Below are 19,817 nucleotides of genomic sequence, written 5' to 3'. Positions count from 1 at the left end.
GTTATGAACGAGTGCCAGAGGAAAGAAAAGCGTAGTTATTTCCTTATAAATAAACAATCCAGGCATTATTTCAGAATTTCTGGTAATAAAACAATGAAAGTATGTGCTAGCTTAACTTTCCTCTTTTTGATACTTGTTTTGAAACTTCGTTAGTACATCGCGTGTCAAAAATGACTCCCTGGGCATTTCACCAAGAACTATAATTCACTTCTATTCTTGCTGAACGGTGATAACAAACATAAGCTAATTAATGAATGTAGGTTTTCGTGTATTAAAATAAAGAAATAAATAGGCCAATGTAATTTGGCGGAAAGCTCAGCTTTGTTAAATAAGCTTACTTTCAAATGTTAATTATTGTGTAATATTGTAATGATAGTTCTAGTAACTAGAGTAACTGCTAAACACACTTGTTAATAGCACGACTACGTTGCTTTCTCAACATCAGTAACTGAAGTGAAATTATCCCAATAACGCTTCAGTTAGCTTGTGAATGGCACACTAGATCTACTTGTTGTTCCAGAACTGCTGGTCTGGAAGCATGCGCCACAAATGCATCTACAAGAGCTTGCTTTACCACAAAATCCAGTTCAATCGAGTTACATGTTCCGTGAACAAAATACTCTTCTTGGAACTTAACCATTATTGAAAGTGTTCACTTTATAACTATATATATAATGCATGTTCTTAAAAATTAAATTGCTGCTGGGTAACGTTTTTGCCAAATTTCACAACCTCATTTCTGAGCAAGTGCTTTGTAGGTCATTAACGACCTATGCGCTTGTACAGGACCTAAACAATAAACAATTTTAACTCATATTTACATTGAATATATCTATATGCAAATATTCACTCTGTGAACTAGGGTATAAATGGTTTAAATAGCAAAAGAAAATAACCAAATACTGTAAATGTGCCACAAAGAGAACTTGTAGGAAATTTAGCAACATTAGGACTAAATCCCCATCAAGAGTTTGGTTTTAATTCAACCACCACCAGAATGTAGACTGTAACTGATGTGAAAGATCAACGTCCAAACGGAGCAATGTAATAATAAATCAAGCTACCTGGCTGATGCGGTTAAAGCCGTACTGTTTGAAGCGTTCGTCGTAGAAGGGCACGGAGTTGCGAGCGATGTAGAAGGGCTCCCAGGGATCCTTCCACAGCACCTCAAACAAAGGAGCTACTCCCGAAGAGGGCGGCTCCTTCTGCCAAGCTTCGTAGTCGGTGTGCACCTGCGTCACATAAAACAGCGTTCCGTGTTGATATTATCAGGTCATATATCAACAGCACCACACCAGTTTCTGCTTCTGAACATCATCAACACTCATCTTGGAAAATCTTTAGTGGATAAGAAGAAAGCCAGACACAGGGACAAACGATAAATATGAATAGGAACACAAGACTAATAAAGAAGGAGAAATGGATGTACGTGAACTGAGAGCAAATCCATTTGAAAACATGAAGATGGTCCTTATACTTCTGCTTTTTCATGTTTGATCCTGGTCTCGTTTTCGCACTATGACCTATCTACATATTCATACACTGCCATACACAGTTCCTGCATTTGTTTATTTAAATTTAGGTCTCTTCCATTATGTGGCATGCTAAAATCTCCTAGAATTATTATTATTATTTTTTTTTTTTGCGCTAGTGGCTTTACGTTGCACTAATACAGATAGGTCTTATGGCGACAAAGGGATAGGAAAGGTCTAGGAGTTGGAAGGAAGCGGCCGTGGCCTTAATTAAGGTACAGCCCCAGCATTTGCCTGGTGTGAAAATGGGAAACCACGGAAAACCATCTTCAGGGCTGCCGACAGTGGGATTCGAACCCACTATCTCCCGGATGCAAGCTCAAAGCCCCACGCCTCTAACCGCACGGCCAACTCGCCCGGTTGAAACTATTATAATACTATATATGATATATTATTATATTGGACTCAAAATTGCAGATGCAGAGAACAAGATTAAAATTACCATCCTTCTAACGAAACACGAATTTTCAACTGAAATGATGCACAGAAGGCCTGTAGAGATTTCAGACGAATTAAGAACACTGCGATCAGAACAAATGAAGAAGTACTGGGCAGACAAACAGTACAACCTTCAAAGAAAAAGTGTACATGGAAGACTCAAGTGGTCCAATGTGGTCAATAAAGTTAATAATAATAATAATAATAACTGTCATGGATGTCATAGTGAGATTCCAGCCATCCAAATAGATCTCTAACTTTGCATAAAGTGGTGTGAAAATACTGCAAACATATCAAACCTTTCCTTGAACTAGTAATTTTAGAAACAAACCTTCAAAACCATTCGTTACTTGCTCAACTTCTGATGGGTAATGTTAACCACTGTCCCTTCATACCCTGAGCAAATAAATAAGATTATGTTTTATTTCAAACACTCAGTGACACTGGTTAACCCTTTGCGGTCCGGTTCATGTTGCAAGTTCTAGCAGTCTTAGCCACATTCATTTTGTGTTTTTGTCATAGCTAAAACAAGGGATAAAAACCGACCTTTTCTCTGGGTTCTTTATGCAGCTTTTAACACAAGTGTGATAAACTGATATAAGTTAAAAAACAATATTATTTAACCCATGAATAAATAATGCAAGTATCGAGCTCGAATTATTATAATTATCATTTTATGATTATTATTATTTATATAGTCGAATGATCGCAGTGTTTGTGAGGTTATGTCATGAAACATGTACTGTATATAAACATTTATATGAGTCTAATTAATGTAAGAACCTGTATATAATTTATTATTACCAGTATATCTGATTGTAATCCACTACAGAATTTTGTAACACACTGTAACATCCAGAATCAGGCGAGATGATGGTAGAATATTCTGTACATTATAACCATGTTGTTAGGCACTCGAGAATTCATGAGAAGGTATTTTTGTAACGTATCTGGCCAGGCACCTATATAAGGAAGCGATCTTGATGGTAGAGAGGAGTTATTGTTTAGTAAGAGTCATGCTTTAACAGTTGTTCTGACCAGGCGTGCATCGTGCTAATGAGAGTTTGAAGTATGTGAATTGGGTTAGTAAAGTTGGTAGTTGACATGCAGTGGTTGCAGTCTCCATGTGTTCATGATAGGCAGTTGTTAAAATGGTGGCTTGTTGACGTTCTCAGAGTGAAGTGTTTTGTTTGTGATACAGTGATTAAGGTTATGTGTGTTTAATTTGTAAATAATTGTAAATAAATCCGTGTACACAAGTTGACAGCATTTTGTGTGCGTCACTGTGGTTACATTAGCATCGGGCCTGTTTTATGGTCAGATGTCAACGCTACACGGACGAATACGAGCACTATTGTGCGTTTCTATCCTGGTTGGCAGCGTCAATATGAAGGTGTACATTAAGCCAATTGCAAACACCCATCCTCGAGCCAGAGGAATTAATCCTATGTGGGAATCGGACCCAGCGTCTTCAGAACTAAAGGCAAATATCCTGATCATTGAGCCATGGAGACGGACATGGACCGCACTACTATTTCATCTGAGATTTTACAGTTTACCCTTCCAGTCACCTTCATCTGACACATGACATTCATAATCAAAATAGTATCTGTATATTTAAAACACTAGGCTGATATTTGTCACACAGTCTGACGAAAGCTCTAGCCTGCTGAGTGTCTTTAAAAACACCAACATTTCTCTTTTACAACTTGCTTTTTTACGTCGCACCGATACAGATAGGTCTTGCGGCGACGATGGGATAGGGCAGGTCTAGGAGTTGGATGGAAGTAGCCGTGGCCTTAATTAAGGTACAACCCCAGCATTTGCCTGGTGTGGAAATGGGAAACCATGGAAAACTATCTTCAGGTTGCCGACAGTAGGATTCGAACCCACTATCTCCTGGATGCAAGCTCACCTGCACGTAAACATTTCTTGCTGCATATTTATAAATTATTAAAGAGGAATGTAGCATTCTGATTGGGTAATGTTTTCACCAGTTCTTCAAGCCCGTAGTGAGAGCGCTGAGCAGCAGGCCAGTCAGGCTCTTACTGTACTTCGTGGACAGGAACAGCCGCTGGTCAGCTGCTGAACAGTGCACATTACACTCAAAATTCCTTTAAATTTAAATGAGAATTTGGCTCAACATGGGATACATCCCCAATGGCAAATAATAATTCATTATGTCTTCTAAATTATATCACAGGCAGAGGAGCCAAGAAGTGGGTTATCAGTAATCCCACTTTTAACTCCCCACCTCAAATCCCAAAGCTCCCTGTTTGCTCTTTCCAACAGCAATGTATTCTAAAGTATACATATTACACAATAAAATTTGCTCATTACCTGTTAGTTGTGTGATAAAAAATTATTTGTAGCATGTTTGGCACCTAGCAGCTGCTTTTCAGTGTAGGTTTTCTTGAAACATACTTCCACCTGAGAAGACATTTTCATTTTCAGAACCATAAGCAATTCCAGTGTAGATGTACTTAATGTAGGCCTAACAACACTGAAAACTCTTTCTGTGGGAGAGTTACTGTGAAGTACACTTAGTACTGCAAATACATTACTTAAGGTTTTATACTTCTGTCCACTTTCATTCTTAAGCTCTGCAATGTTGCCCCAGTTCACATCTATGTTAGGTCCACGTACAATATATCAGGGAAGGTATCAGACTGGTAAACTGCAAATTCTTCTTCGAGTTTGTCATGTTCACTTTCCTTGACCAAACTTGGGAATCTTTGAACAAAATATTCAAGAGATGAATAGGAAACCTTCATTCTGAGAGAGATGTCTACAACTTCAGCAAGAAATTCATCATCAAGGGGAAATTTTCTGATTGTAACTGCAAGCTGCCATATAAAACTCTCTTACAGAATTATAAAATATCTCTTCATCACAGTCATTATCTTGCAAGTATTACCAAGTCCTCATTGGCTTTCTGGTATTTCCTCCTCTTTAATTCAACACTCAAAAGGGAGGTAGATTCTGACTGAATAGAACATGGCTGAACAAGTCTGACCAAATAGGTCAGTTAAAAGACCAGTAAGTTTCCTCCTAAGTAGATGTATGGCTGGAGCATCTTGTTGCAGAAATATATTCACTCAGTTAAAGACAGGAAGTGTACTCTGAAGAAAGTAGCAAAATAGTTTTGTGTGTGGGTCTTGTATGAAAGATTTAAAGAAAGATTTTACAGTTTCAAACTGCTTGGTGGTCTCAATTTTATGGCAGGGATCACTACAAAACATGAGTGTGAAAGCTTCCTACTGCTCAAGAACTCTATTAATAGACTGAAGAAGCGAGAGCCAATGGATACTGACATATTTCAAAATTTTCTGCAACTGTGCCACAAACAGACTGATATACTTTCAACGTGATGTAGATGTTGATTCCCTCACGTGCGAAGTTAGGCTCGTCAGTTGGGACTTAGCACACCACCCAAGACGCAAGGCTAGTGCATACCGTGGAGGCCACTGTATAGGCTACTTGAAGCCACCAGCAGTGCCAATGCACTATGTCTCATTTCCAAAAATTGATGCCTGCCTGGCCTTGCATCTTGGGTGGTGTGCTAAGTCCCAACTGACGAGCCTAACTTAGCACACGAGGGCGAAACGCAGGCAACCAAGAATGAGTTAGCTGGAAAATTTATAATTTCCAATAACGGACCATTATATTGATACTTTCAACGTGTTTTGTCTTTTAGAACTCTTATCAAGTTAGTAATATAACTGAACCAAAAAGTTCACTCATTGATTGGTGATTGGGCTGAGTTGATATTTGGCGACATGAGACAAGACTGTTTCTCACATGTACATTTCTATGTCGCACGGTCGTCTGAACCCCAAAAAGCAATACCTCAAACGTGGTTTACAAACTGTTTCTGGGGTAAATAAAACTCTATTTTTCGGTGAGTTTTTATACTTTAGGGACTTTCAGATAATGTCTAGTACAGTGCCGAGGAAGAATTACTTTTATCATAGTATGAAACTGACGCGAACGAAGCCGCGAGGAACTGCTAGTATCCCATAAAACACTTGCATTTCCTTTCAAGAGGCATCAATTTGCAATTCGCTTGGCATTTTGTAACACCATCTGTAAAGCTCGAGGGACATGAAGGTCTCAGCCAGTTAAATGTTGCAATATCAAGAGAGCGATAGTGCCGAAAGGTACAAGGAAGGCACCAAGCAAGAGGCTGCATGGTTTGGGTTACGTAGCTATCAGCGTGCATTCGGGAGATAGTGGATCCACAGCCGGGAAGATGGTTTTCCGTGGTTTCCCATTTTCATACGAGACAAATCCTGGGGCTGTACCTTAATTAAGGCCATGGTCACTTCCTTCCCACTCCTAGCCCTTTCCTGTCCCATTGTTGCTGTAAGACTTATATCTGTCAGTGTGACGTAAATAAATAAAGTACAAGGAAAGTATGATATAAGGAAATCCTTCAATAAATATTTACCCCATTGACCATCATGTCTTGACGGGTTTCAGCTAGTTATAGTTACTCCGATCCAAGTACATTTGCATTCTTATATCATCTTCACTTATTTCTTTCAAACACTGCTACAGATCTGTTTATGCTCACATTAGAACAGAAGAGGCTGAAGGAAGTCGGCATGTCCTCACAATCAATATGTAGCGAGTGACTTGGCTGCCAGTCACAGCTACTACTTGCTGGATTTTCAAAATAGTCACAGCCTTGGAATTTACAATGCTAAGTACAGAAAACAGTGTAGATCGATTATAAAAAAAGTAAAGTTTTAATGTTTAACCAAACCAAATGTGGGAGGGAAAGAGAAGATTTCAGTATAAGAATCTTAACGAAACAGATAGACAGCAGCGTCTTACCATGTAAGACTGCGTAGATAGAGTACGCATTAATTTTTTTAAGTGGCTTTAAAAGTTTTCAGCTGCAGTCTTCAACAGTGGAGGATATAATAATAATAATAGTCACTACTGGCAAGCAGATGCTGTGTCAGGTGAGGGGAGTAGGGGGACAGACAGAGCAGTTATCTAATGTTAAAGCCGGGTGCTTTCCTGGACCTGAACGCCCACTTCGGAATCCCTAAGGGCGAGAGGATGAAACGAGTAGAGGAAGATCTATTTTGGATATTAAAAATGTCTCTAATTACATATTTCAAGAAGACAAGGATTCATATACCTGACATTTCCAACACAGTTCAATGTAGAACGGTCGAAGATGACCCTGGTCAGCCAGCTGTAACAGTTCTGCTTTGTGCCGTGGAACTGGAACGGTCTCTCTCACCTCAAACGCTGGCACCACATACACAGTCTTGTCCTCTCGATGAGACTCGGTAAATAGACGATTCTTCACTGCAAAGTCATAGAAATCCTGTAAAGAAGAACATTCTTATTGTACAGGACATCGAATGCACGTTCACTTCTCAATAAATGCTCTGGTAGCACCCACTTTTCTCTATAGACTTTACAGATAAATCTGGACATTCGTTTGTGATGATGATAATGATAATATAACAATCTCCTTTAAAAAAAAGGTACTGTATGTATACCTTAATTAGAAGACTGAAACTGCATATGGAATGTTTGGAGGACATACATACATACATACATACATACATACATACATACATACATACATACATACATACATACATACATACACACACACACACACATACATACATATCCCATGTCGTTCCATCTAAAGCAATGGGCTGGCGAACGAGGCTTCTCCACCAATTCCGGTCTCTGAACTTCTCTCCTTCTTCGATGCTTTCCAAAGTATGTCCTCACTGTTCAATATCAATCTTCACTATGTCCTTGTAGCCCTCTTGGTCTTTTGTCTTCAAGATTTAGATCATACATTTGTTTCGGTAATCTGTTATCTCCCATGCATTGCATATGTCCATACCATCTCAGTCTCTGCGAAGTTATTCTGTCCAGCAGTCTTACAACTTCAGCCTACTTGCGGATTTCCTCATTACGGACTCTGTCCCTCCATGTTTTATTGAATGCTACGGACAAATCTCATTTCTGCTGCCTGGATTCTACTGACATCTTTATTTCTCAGGGTCGATGTTCTGCAACCATAGGTCAGGATTGGTACTTAATAGGTTTCATATATGATTCCTTTACATTTTGTTGGTATTTTCTTGTTCCATATTATCTTTAACTATTTTATTAAAGTATGAAGGCTTTCACGGCCGGTGTCAATATAATAAAAATCTTCCGGGCTGTTATGCCGTGGTCCACTTCTCTCGCTTCTCCCAGACGTTTCGACTACTGCTGCGGTAGTCATCTTCTGTGGCGTCGTGTAGATACGCTCTCCTGTATCCCGCTGTCGCCAGTTTACCAACTTGAGATGTTAAAGTGGACCACGGCATAACAGCCCGGAAGATTTTTATTATATTTTTAACTATTTTGTAGAAGTTGCTACCTATCTGAATTCTGTTGGAAATTTCCTTGTCTATAAAACCAGTATCAGAGATAACACTTCAAAGATATTTGAATTGATGGTCCATCTGTAGCTGTTTCCCCTCCATTTCAATGTGTCCCACTGGTTGTCCGTATCTTTTCATTACCATAACCTCACTTTTCTCTTGGCTGAAGATGAGTCCATATTCTTTAGCAGCTTCTGTCCAGGAGTTTATTTGCTCTTGAAGGTCTTCTTTAGAGTCTCCCCACAAGCATATATTGTCAGCAAACAAGATAACTTTCATTTTCTTACCTCCAATGGTTTGGTGTACTTTTCTCTGAATCTTGCTCATCACAGTGATGAAGAGAAGAGGAGACAAACCACCACCCTGTCTTAACCCAGATTTTATATCAAAGGTTTCAGTCATTCCTACAGGTGTTTTGACTTTACTGCAGGTATCTTCATACAAATTCTTGATCTTGTGTATCGTGTCGTCCTGTATTACAATTTTCTTCAGTGTTTCCCACACCTTCTCTCTGTTCACTGCATCAAAGCTTTTTTGATATCCAGAAAGGCTAACCACAAATCTCTGTTGTGTTCATAGTATTCTTCCATTAACTGACGGACTGTAAAGATTAAATCAGTTGTTGACCTCCCCTTCCTGAATCCATACTGTTCTCTTCAATAAGGGGTCTAATTTTGCGCTCTATAATTCTTTCATAAAGTTTACCAACTTGAGATGTTAAAATGATGCCTCTATAGTTGAAATATTTCTATCTCCTTTCTTGAAAATTGGAATTATGAGGCCTGTTTTCCAATCACCTGGTACGTCCCCTTCTTTCCAATCTCACAAAAGAGTCTGTAGATCCAATGTTTTCTAAAAACGCCCATAGCCTTGATCATTTCTCTATTAATTTCAACAGCACCAGCTGATTTTCCGGTTTTGATGTATTTCCAGGCATATTCCACATCATTCCATGTTAAGTCTAACCCGTTGTCAGAGGCAGATTTGTATGAGATAGTAGTTTTTTTTTTTTTGGGTAGGCTGCCTACAATTCACATTTAGACATCCATTTTTAAATACCTGGGTGAGAGTGATACTCTCAATGGTAATGAAACAAAGCACTGGGAGAAAGAGCAAAAAAGATGGAAATAGACTTTAAACTGTGCCATGGTACTTACAAATCCAGAGGCTTTTCCTTGTAGGCAAAACAGAGATACTACTGCACAGTAGAATCTCTCTCTGCTGTCCAGGTTGGCAGGTAATATAGCAATATAGAACTAGAACACCTTCCTTTCATTGAAAGAATAATGTGGAGAAGTATCACTCACTAGAATTGGCAATGTTAAATCTTGTGGTGGTGGCAGCTTTTACTTGTCTAAATAAAATATCCTCCCCTGTGAACCACGTGACCTTGCCGCGGTGAGGAGGCTTAGCCGAGCTGCAGCTGCAACCAGATCAGATGGGTATCTGTAGAGAGACCAGACTAATGAATGATTCATCGAAAGGTGGGGTAGCAGCCTTTCAGAAGTTGCAAGGATGGCAGTCTACATGACTGACTGATATGGTCTTGTAATAATCTTGCTTAGCTGTGCCGATACTGCTACACGGCTGAAAGCAACAGGAAACTACAGTCATAACTAATTCCTGAGGACAGGGAGCTCTCTCTCCATGAATGATGTACTGATGATGGCGGGGACTACATGAGAGGGGATGATCATCAGGAAGATGGATTCTGACATTCTGCAAGTCGGAGCGTGGAATGTTAGAACCAGGGGGCTCATTCCCAGCTCCCGCACTTTTCTTCCCGTGTAACATCCCCTCATGCTGAAGTCACGTGGAGGGCTCCTGTCGGCAGCTGCTGCAGTGAACAATAAGGAACTCTCGGTATAGGTCTATTCACAGAGTCTTATAATATTTTCCTTATTTTGTCGATTGTTGTGTTACATGAATAAGGATTCTAAATATGGACTGTGAAAATGGCTGCACAGTTATTTTTGACACAGCTTTGGCAGTGTGGTATACTTTAAATCAGGACGTTGAAAACAACTTCATCGAGCTAGTCAACTTAGCAACAATAATAGATTTTAACATCATCCCCTGAGAGAATGATAGCACAATTAAAATTGTAACTGTATTTATGATGTTTGTATAGGTGAAAAGTTACTTGGAGCCATCAAAATGAGACAAGTGCAGAAAGCCTAGGGCGAAGTACTTGTCTAGGTTCAAAGCACATCACACCGACACATCTGACTGCAATGTTGGTATAGATACAACACAGTGTTACAGTTTAAATAAGAAAAGTGCAAGTTACCTGTCTGAGGTTCACGCTGGGTAACATATCGATGTCGACGACCAGGACAAACTCTGTGGCGGCTCCCCGACGTGCCACATTCCGAAGGAGGTTGTTGGGGAATCTTCTAGAACCTGCATAGTTGCGCTGTTGTTCGCTACGAGAAGGAGTAGGGAGTTGACAGGGATGAGCAGGATCTTGAGGGACAGACAAAGGCGGTCTTCCTCCAGCTGGAAGTGGAGACACCAGCTGGAAGGACACGTTGTGTCTGATGGCAGAGTAACAGAGCCGGAGGCCGACGATGGTCCACAGGGCTTCCGACAGGTCGTGGTCCTCGGCGAACACGGCAACGGATATGGGACCCTGGGAAATACGACAAAGCCATACTGAAGTTATTAAAACATATGACAACTACATTGCACTATTTCACTCATATCAGCATTTAAAGGCTCGATACTTGAAATTTTCAAATTTTTTCATCGGATTTCCACTAACTTTTGGAAGCACCGTGCCAATCGGCACATATGTCTTGCTACTCTTCAAGAACTTGTTCCGTACTACATTTACGTATTTGATCTACAACTTCTTCATGATTTTCAGAACTATCAACACGCTGTGCTGATCCCTAAAATTATACAGTGCCTCATGAACTGCAACTGAAAAATAATTTGATCCTAGACTTCTTCATAACATTGAAATTTCAACACACAGTGCTCCCTAAAGTGTTGTAGTACTTCACAAACAGCAACAGATGGCATTATTTAAACTTCACATTTCATTTACCTGTGCACTCATTGTCTTTTATACTTATTTGTGATCGGCTGATGATGACCAAGAATAATGGTCGAAACCGGTACCAATGATAATTAAGTAGGAATGTAAAACTTATTGAAAGGTTGAACCATCATATATCCTCTTTCAATTTAATAGCCTTCAGTGTTATCTTCTTTTTTCTGTTTATTTCTCTCTTTTCAGAGATCTAGTATTTGCTGAGTGATCCATGGTTTCCTTTCTCCAACTACATTGTGAGCAGCTCTTTTAATTCCACCCTGAGTTTTCTTCAGTCCTGACCACTTCTCCATTAGATAAAGTTTTTAACACATTCTCTTGTAGCCATCTTTTTTCAAATCTTATAGACACCATTTCATTTTAGTGGAACGTTTCACTATTTGCTTAATGTCGCACTAACACATCAAAGATATTCGGCAAGGGAAAGATAGGAAAGAGCTAGGATCGGTAGGTATCGGCCGTGGCCTTAATCACGGACAGTGGATTTGAACCCACTCAAGCCGACAGCTACGAGCCCCAAAGCACGTGGCCACTTGCTCCGTGACGCGGGAACATTGTTCGGTCATCACGCTAAGGAGTTAACTGGCGATGATGGTCATATTCATCGCGAATCATTTTACAATGTACAAAACTGCGTGATCATAAAGATGATTAAGACAACCACCGAAATTAGAAGGAAAACAAAGAAATATAATACAAGAAAAGGGGGTCTTGCACGGAGATGCGAACGGAGGCCTGCAATGTCAACAAAGACATTACACTAACTGTTGTTAACTCTCCCTTCCTCTGCTAGATGGTGCTACCACTAGTCATTTTCTTAAGCAGGCACAACTCCAAACAAAAGTCTGAATGGGGAGAAACAGTTCACTGAATTAGCAAGTACATGTATGTCAATTCTACTGACCTGCCATCGCTGTATCAAGGTGACAACTCTGTGGAGGTGGTTGAAAGAACACTGGGTGACTAGAGCAATGTCTGGAAGCGAACTCGATACTCGAAGCTGAGGTAGCCGAGTTGCTGGCGCCAGGTTAGGGACCAGCTGGTACTCGCCGCTAGAGTCCAGCACGCGACCTTGGTGAAGGGAACGCACCAGAACAGCGAATGCTGCTTCTACCTGCAATGACACTCCCTCATTTTCAGTAATCACACCCTCATAGCTACAATTAAAGAAGTTAGTTTTCATGTGACAAGGCCCTATGTTGCACGCAATACAAGACATCTACACCAGACGTAGACTAATTAAGAAAGCAGCCGTATACGAAATAAAGTCCTCAGCAGGTGAGGAGCTGTGGCATTTGAGCTCCCTCAAATATCCCCGACCTCTGTTGGGATGAAATCTGAAGGACAATGACTGACAGTGCAGTAAATAGGCTGTCACACACTATGCTTAGAGGAGGGGCATACGGACAGTGATCTGGCTGAATATTACAGTTACTTGAGAAAATATTACAACTACACATTACAATATTACTTTTCAGAACGCCAGTCTTAACCCTCCTGGAGCCAGGCAGTAGTGAGAGCACCCGCCCTTTAAACTGCCAAAGCTGATCAGGTCGGCCTTTATAAATCCAGTCCGAAGTTGCCAAAGCCGATTACATCAGCCGGGTTAAAATTCTGTGATACACATAATTTTGTGGCAATCTATAGTGACTTGCATATTTTTGAGACAACTTATATTAAAGGGGCTACAAGTTATTGTGTGCCTGACCTTGCTGTGGAGTTCTAAGAGGGTGTTCTAGCTTTCACAAGAGTCGTTTCCTGTGTTTAGAAATAGCGCTAACCGGTCAGTAAGTGATTGCTCCTTTCAGTGAGTGGATTTGTCACAGCAAAGTGGCAAGTGGTTTACGTTATATTTTTTCAACAGGTATTGATGACGATAAATTAAAGGAGTATTTGGAATAATGCGAAGTTAATGCAGATTATTTATCTGATAGTGAGAGTGAATTTCGTTCAGAGAATAGTGGCGAAATTATACTGGACATGCCCTCAGGATCACCGCAGCTAAAGAAGAGGCATTTATTTGTTTCTGACGACACTAAAGCTACTCTGAATATGGTGGTAGATGAAACTACGGATAACGATGATGATGATAATGTCTCTGGAAATCATTTTGCGGATATTTCTCCCAATGAACCCAACAACATTCCTCAACCTCCTATCTCCTTCAAGGAACTTCCTGGACCTAAACATGCCCCTCTGAATGATTCTCTGCTTATATCATACTTTTATTTTTCACATTCTCTCTCCTAAACCTTACAGTCGCAGATAGTCCTCCATAATTACGTAAATGCCAGTCCCCACGGGCCAAGTGTAGCGTGCTTGCCTCTCACCCGGAGGTCATGGGTTCCATTCTTGCCCAGGCCATGGATTTTTACCTCAGCCTGAGGGTTGGTTCAAGGTCCACTCAATCTAAGTGACCCTAAGTGATTACAACTGACGAGATATCTCAGGGTAGGAGGGCAACCCCAGTCTATAAAACCAAGAATAATGACGGAGAGGATTCATCTCTCTAACCTTGCGTCACCTCGTAAACTGCAGGTCTTCGAAGTAAGCAGCGGTCGTTTGGTAGGCCAAAGCCCATCAGGGCTTTAGAGTCATCGATTTTTTAATTACATATATTCTGCTGTATTGTAAAATGTTCTTTTTTCAAATAGATTCTGGAACCCAAAACGAGAAAAGGATTTCCCTGAAAACAAAAAAACTATAATATCAACTATTATTTTATATTTTTTAATAATTCAGAATTATTTTTATACGATGTAGTCCACATGTAGAAAATTTCTTGTCAGTATTTGCCATACATTGAGACATATACGCCAATTTTATTGGTGAGTAAAATTGTCTTCTATTTACTAGTGACATATGTTTGAACTTTTATTTTTTATGTTTTTATTTTTCTCATTCAAAGTAATTATTTTACAGAATTGCATCCAGAAATACATTATACATCATTACGTATATTCTTTTGTATCGTAAATGACATTTTCAAAGTGGATATTGAATATGTGAAAGTATTTTTCTCTTCCTAAAAATAAATGTTATCGACAACTACTGTATAATATCAACAATAAAATGTTTTTGATTCTCTACATCATTCTGAATCAGCTGTTTATTCTATGTAATCAATATGATGAAGAAAATTTCTTGCCGGAACTTGTCATAGACCGGTAGATATACACAAATTTCAAAATACCTGTATTTCCACTAAAAACGGCCTGGCACTTTATAGTAGTAGAGTGGAGGTGGAGCTCTGGCCTCTTCCAGCTGACCAATCAATCAATACTGATCTGCATTTAGGGCAGTCGTCCATGTGGCAGATTCCCTATCTGTTGTTTTCCTAGCCTTTTCTTAAATGATTGCAAAGAAATTGGATATTTATTGAACATCTCTCTGGGTAAGTTACTCCAATCCCTAATTCCCCTTTCTATAAACAAATATTTGCCCCAACTTGTCCTCTTGAATTCCAAGTTTCTCTTCATATTGTGATCTTTCCTACTTTTAAAGACACCACCCAAACTTATTCGTCTACTGATGTCCTCCCACGCCATCTCTCCACTGACAGCTCGGAACATACCACTTAGTCTAGCAGCTCGTCTCCTTTCTCCCAAGTCTTGCTAACCCAAACTTTGCAACATTTTTGTAATGCTACTCTTTTGTCGGAAATCACCCAGAACTTTTTTTTTTTTTGCTAGTTGCTTTACTATTTTACAAGTAATAACTCTCATTATTGTTCCGAATTGAACATGACGTTAGGCATAGATATCAAGGATAATTTAATTAAAAAAAACACCTATTCAATACTTTCCACGTTTAATGTGGTTATTATCTACATGATTTTATGTAGACTTATTTAGGTCAGGTACATGTTTCACCCATTATTTTGGGCATCTTCAGCCTGTATACAACCTTTAGGTCAAGGTTTGGGACCTTTTTAACCAATATAAACATACCAATATATACACTATATACAATATATACATTATATACAATATATACAAACATTAATGAACCCTTAAGATGGGTAACATAAGTTAATACAGTTAAGTTTTTGGTCCTAATCTATCTAATATGAAAAATGTCCAAAACTAAAATGGATCTTCTTTTTGGTAAAGAGGATTACATATCGGGGTTTATGTGACCCCTATATCATATCATGTTCTTGACGTACCGTGTCTGTTGACAGGATGTGTCGTCAAGAATCAGTAGGCCTATTATGTCTATAAGTACAGACCGTTTACATCAGGGCCTCTCAAACGCCCAAAATCTCACGCGTGCAGATAGAGGCGCAAGAGCTCCGTGCACTGTGCATCGCTGCCGCTCGGCATGGCTCGGATCAACGCTTCGTCTCTGGGCTACTCATGCTCGGCTCAAGTCAGCTTGGATTTGGAGCGCTACGGCGCAAGTGGGGCAGAGGGAGACAGGCGGAGCGAGCGAGACAGGCGTGAGGAAAGAGACAGTAAGCGCTATTGCTCCAAATCGAGGAGTGGGGGGTCTGCACTCTGGTCAACCAAGCCAAGTCGTCTCTTGCACCGTGCACAGTGCATGCACCACGCGCATGCACCCTGAGAGGCCCTGGTTTACATTGAACCCAAGCGTGGTATCGCTGAATGGCAGCACTTCAGATTGTGACCTGAACTATCTGCGATGACCTTACTTTTACCAACAGCTCACATAAATGCAGATTGCAAGGCGAAAATTACTTTTCACCATTGCTTTCTTAACATAGCATTCGCAGGACACCTGGCCATAAAAAGGGGCTTAATCCATAAGTGCCAATGACAGATAACTGAGATCGACGTCAGGAAAATGAAGGATGTTACCTTTTGTTTAGGTGTATTAGGCTCATTTATTACTAAGTGAGGGATAAGAGGTTAGGAAACTTATCACCAATGATTTATTTTCAGCATTGGAGGGCATAACAAATTAGACTTCATTTAGGTGTGTGTATTAATTTATCACTGTTAGGTTTGAACTTTTTAATTGTACTGTTGTTGGCAATGATACCTTTCTAGGTGATTATCTGTAGGCCTACTAAGTGTCTTGAAATGTAAAAATACTTCTTAGGATAGCTTGGTGGGTCCCCAGCGATCGCAATGAAAACTTCTACCTCTCCTAGGATAAGAGTGATAACATTTAACATTCCTTTTAGCTAAGGGAATCTTCTTAAATTTTAGCACAGATAAAGATAAAACTGACTGTAGGGAAATTCTGGATGTCTCTGTTTTAATACTGGCATGTTTCATGAAAAACAGACTAGTAGATTTTGCATTTAATCAGTGTAAACAGATAGACAGAACATTCAAAATTGATGGCAATCATCTCCACATTGTGTATACTATCAATCCTCTAGGTTACACTTTCCTAGCTAGTTCACATTTTAAGGATGGTGAAAATCATGCAAGAATGAAGCAAAACAATACCTGAAAGTACATGAGAGGGAAGATCCTTCCTTTATGCTTGCCAGGGACCTAGCAACCTGACCTTACAAGTAGGCCTATTCTTACTATTATAGAACAATGTAATCCGACACTATGACAATATGTGATGTGCAGCCCTTTCCTGTGATGTTATTGGCTGCAGGACAGCTCCTAGTGCCTGTGACAGAGCTCACATTATGTCACTATCGATAGCCAATACTGTCACAGGGGATACAAGAAGCCTGTTAACTCTAACCTGGGGGCTAATGCCCCCAGATCCCCTTTGCTTGCTCCCAAGCCCAATGGTTTTGTCACTAGCTGGACCTAACCAATCCATTCCAATGGTCATGTCACTAGCCAGACATACCTCATAGCAAGATGTTTCTCCTGTCCTAAGTTTATAAGTTGGCAGCTGTGTGAGCTGTGCCATTCTACATTCTTAACCTCTCTTGTGCAAACTAGTTAGTCAAGATTTATCACCCTCTGAATATGATTGTGTGGACAGACACGACATTCTTACTATACCGGTACAGGCAAGATTAATGCAATGACTAACAATATCGTGATCATAACCACACGCTCTCCAGTCCAGCTAGTTTAAGGAAATTCACCTAACCTCAAATATAACCATGAAAGATCTGTTTCTATGAACATATACCCGTAGTTATTTTTAGCGCAATAGTACTGTCATGGGATTGAACAGATTCCATATTAAATTTCAAGATATACTTATTATACCTGCATTCCAAAATTTAACTTCACACAACAATAAAGTACAGCATGAAGTCCACAGCTGTCAACACACACAAACCTCATTTCCTGCCGAAGCCAACTGATCACTCTGATCATCGTGATGATGATGTCTAGCTTCTAATCGACTAAGGAGTATAAGATGAACCACTTGCAATACAGCCACTACAGCCACTAAAACCAGCACTACCTTCCCCCATAGGAAGTGCTGCATTGTGATGTCACCTCATGCTGAAAACTGAAACACAGCAACACAGTCATAGACATTGCAAAGTATTCCATTAGAGGCCTGTAGTATTTTTAGTACCGGTAGTGAATTAATTATTTAAGGCAAACACCAACGTCAGATTCAGTGAAATCATTACATGTTTGCTATATGATTCAATAGATTAGCTTAATAGATGCAAATCCGTTAAACTTCATTGTTTACCTCAAGAGCATGTATTTGACACATTAATAACAACATCACCGTAGCCATCTTGACCAAAGTTCTTATTATAAAGATGTATACAGCGATTTGTCAATAACCATTTGTGAATTCTTTCGTTAAGACTGGAGCGATAATACTCAGAAACACACAGTATGAGTTCACTTAATTAGTCAACTTCTCCACAAACTTCAAACAGAGTTAATGATCGCACAAAACATAATATTTAAAATGATAGCCAAGAAGTGAAGTTGCATATATTTCTTAAGAAATGTTTAGGCTTTCACAGCCTTCGAAGTCTGCAAAAAAGCATCGTTAAATGTAAACGTTGCCCAAATTTAAGACATTTACAATGCATAATATGGTGATTGACGGTGGTGATCATTGTTTTAAGATGAAGTACAACTGGCCAACCATCCTCTAAAATAATATGGTGACTAATAGGAATAACAAGTGTGTATAATACGTTTAGGCAAATACAGTAGAGACAATACGCGACACTGCCAGATATCGAGGAACAAGGTCTGTCTAGGGAGGTCAAGTCACGAATGCTACTTATGGAGCCGCCATATTGGGTCTTTGAGCGAGCATAACCAAAGGCAAGTGCATTCGAATTTAGAGGATTTCGGTACCGTACATTGAAATAAAAACAAAATACCACCTGTTTTTCATAAAGAATTTAAGTGGGCATCTACTTTTCATGTATATATAACTGTATAACACTTAAATGATATGAATACATTCACAGCTATTTGAGTAGGAAGATAATTAACAGAGCCTGAATTTTTTTTGAGAAACAAGAATCAACAGCAAACTCATGTCCTACTCTTTTACTTCCTTACAACTTGGTCTTACTGTGCTTCTTATTAATATCATCTATTAAATTCGTAATCTTATTGACAGATACATAGAAATCTCTACAGTACCTGTGTCATATTATGATTATCAGTACATGAAATACTGAACTTGAAGTACTGTAATAGTACCGAAAGACAGTTGTAATAAATTACCTTCAGCGTTTTCTTTATTAAGAAAGTAATTACCGATACTGCATTTCTAAAAGGTTACCCCAGTATGCTGACAAACACTGAATGCCTCTTAAGTTGGGTGCATTAAATTATGTATGGTAACTGTTGTTATCCATTCATGTGGTATTTCTTTGGGTTCTAAGGCATAAATACTCCGCACATATGCAACAAGAGTGATGTTTTTAGTTGCTCTTAATTAGTTTATTGATAACCCATGCAGCTAGTCGTGGTGATTACTGTTTTAAGAAGAAGTATTTCAACTGGACAATCATCCTCTATAAACACTAATCAGAAGAAAACAAATGGAAGGGGTCCAACACTTCAAAAATGTAGGTATCAGCAAAAGAAAGGTGAAGGACACAAAGTGCGTGGAAATGAAAAACTTCCTAGGCCTCGAATGCGCTAATGCCGTCGCGGTCGGAAAAGAACAAGTGTTGACCAGGGGAGGTCGGATGGGCTAGAATAGGTGAGGGCCTGACACAAGTAAGTGAAAGCAATGTCAAGACTCAGCTAAGGGCCTTGAAGTCACAACCCAAAATAGATTTCCCCTTGTGGTGGGGGCAATAGAACAACACCCACGGTATCCCCTGCCTGTCATAAGAGGCGACTGAAAGGGGCGTCAGGAGCTCCTAACTAGGGGAGCGTCGGTTGGCGACCACGGGATTCTTAGCTGAGTCCTAACATTCATGCAAATAATAATAATAATAATAATAATAATAATAATAATAATAATAATAAAGAAAAGTAAAGTCAT

At 39.6% G+C, this 19,817-nt stretch overlaps 1 protein-coding gene across 3 annotated transcripts in view; it reads right to left on the bottom strand.

Moving 5' to 3' along the window:
• Window positions 1-18,153, bottom strand: part of LOC136883578 (beta-1,4-glucuronyltransferase 1) — a 34,427-nt gene extending 16,274 nt beyond the window's left edge. The window contains exons 1-6 of one of the 3 annotated variants that reach the window (XM_067155972.2): window positions 18,039-18,153; window positions 17,670-17,846; window positions 12,346-12,555; window positions 10,674-11,015; window positions 7,123-7,314; window positions 1,065-1,232 (exon numbers count right to left, since the gene is read on the bottom strand). In XM_067155972.2, coding sequence (XP_067012073.2) covers window positions 1,065-1,232; window positions 7,123-7,314; window positions 10,674-11,015; window positions 12,346-12,555; window positions 17,670-17,822 — 1,065 coding nt within the window. In that variant the 5' untranslated portion in view covers window positions 17,823-17,846; window positions 18,039-18,153. The remainder of the gene's footprint in view (window positions 1-1,064; window positions 1,233-7,122; window positions 7,315-10,673; window positions 11,016-12,345; window positions 12,556-17,669; window positions 17,847-18,038) is intronic. The other 2 variants (XM_067155973.2, XM_067155974.2) reach the window with 2 other exon arrangements.
• Window positions 18,154-19,817: the final 1,664 nt, after the last annotated feature.

This window comes from Anabrus simplex, chromosome 11, assembly GCF_040414725.1.
Source record: "Anabrus simplex isolate iqAnaSimp1 chromosome 11, ASM4041472v1, whole genome shotgun sequence".
Taxonomy (NCBI): Eukaryota; Metazoa; Arthropoda; class Insecta; order Orthoptera; family Tettigoniidae; genus Anabrus; species Anabrus simplex.
The sequence above is the reverse complement of the archived record's forward strand: the minus strand, read 5'-3'. Positions and strand labels throughout refer to the sequence as shown.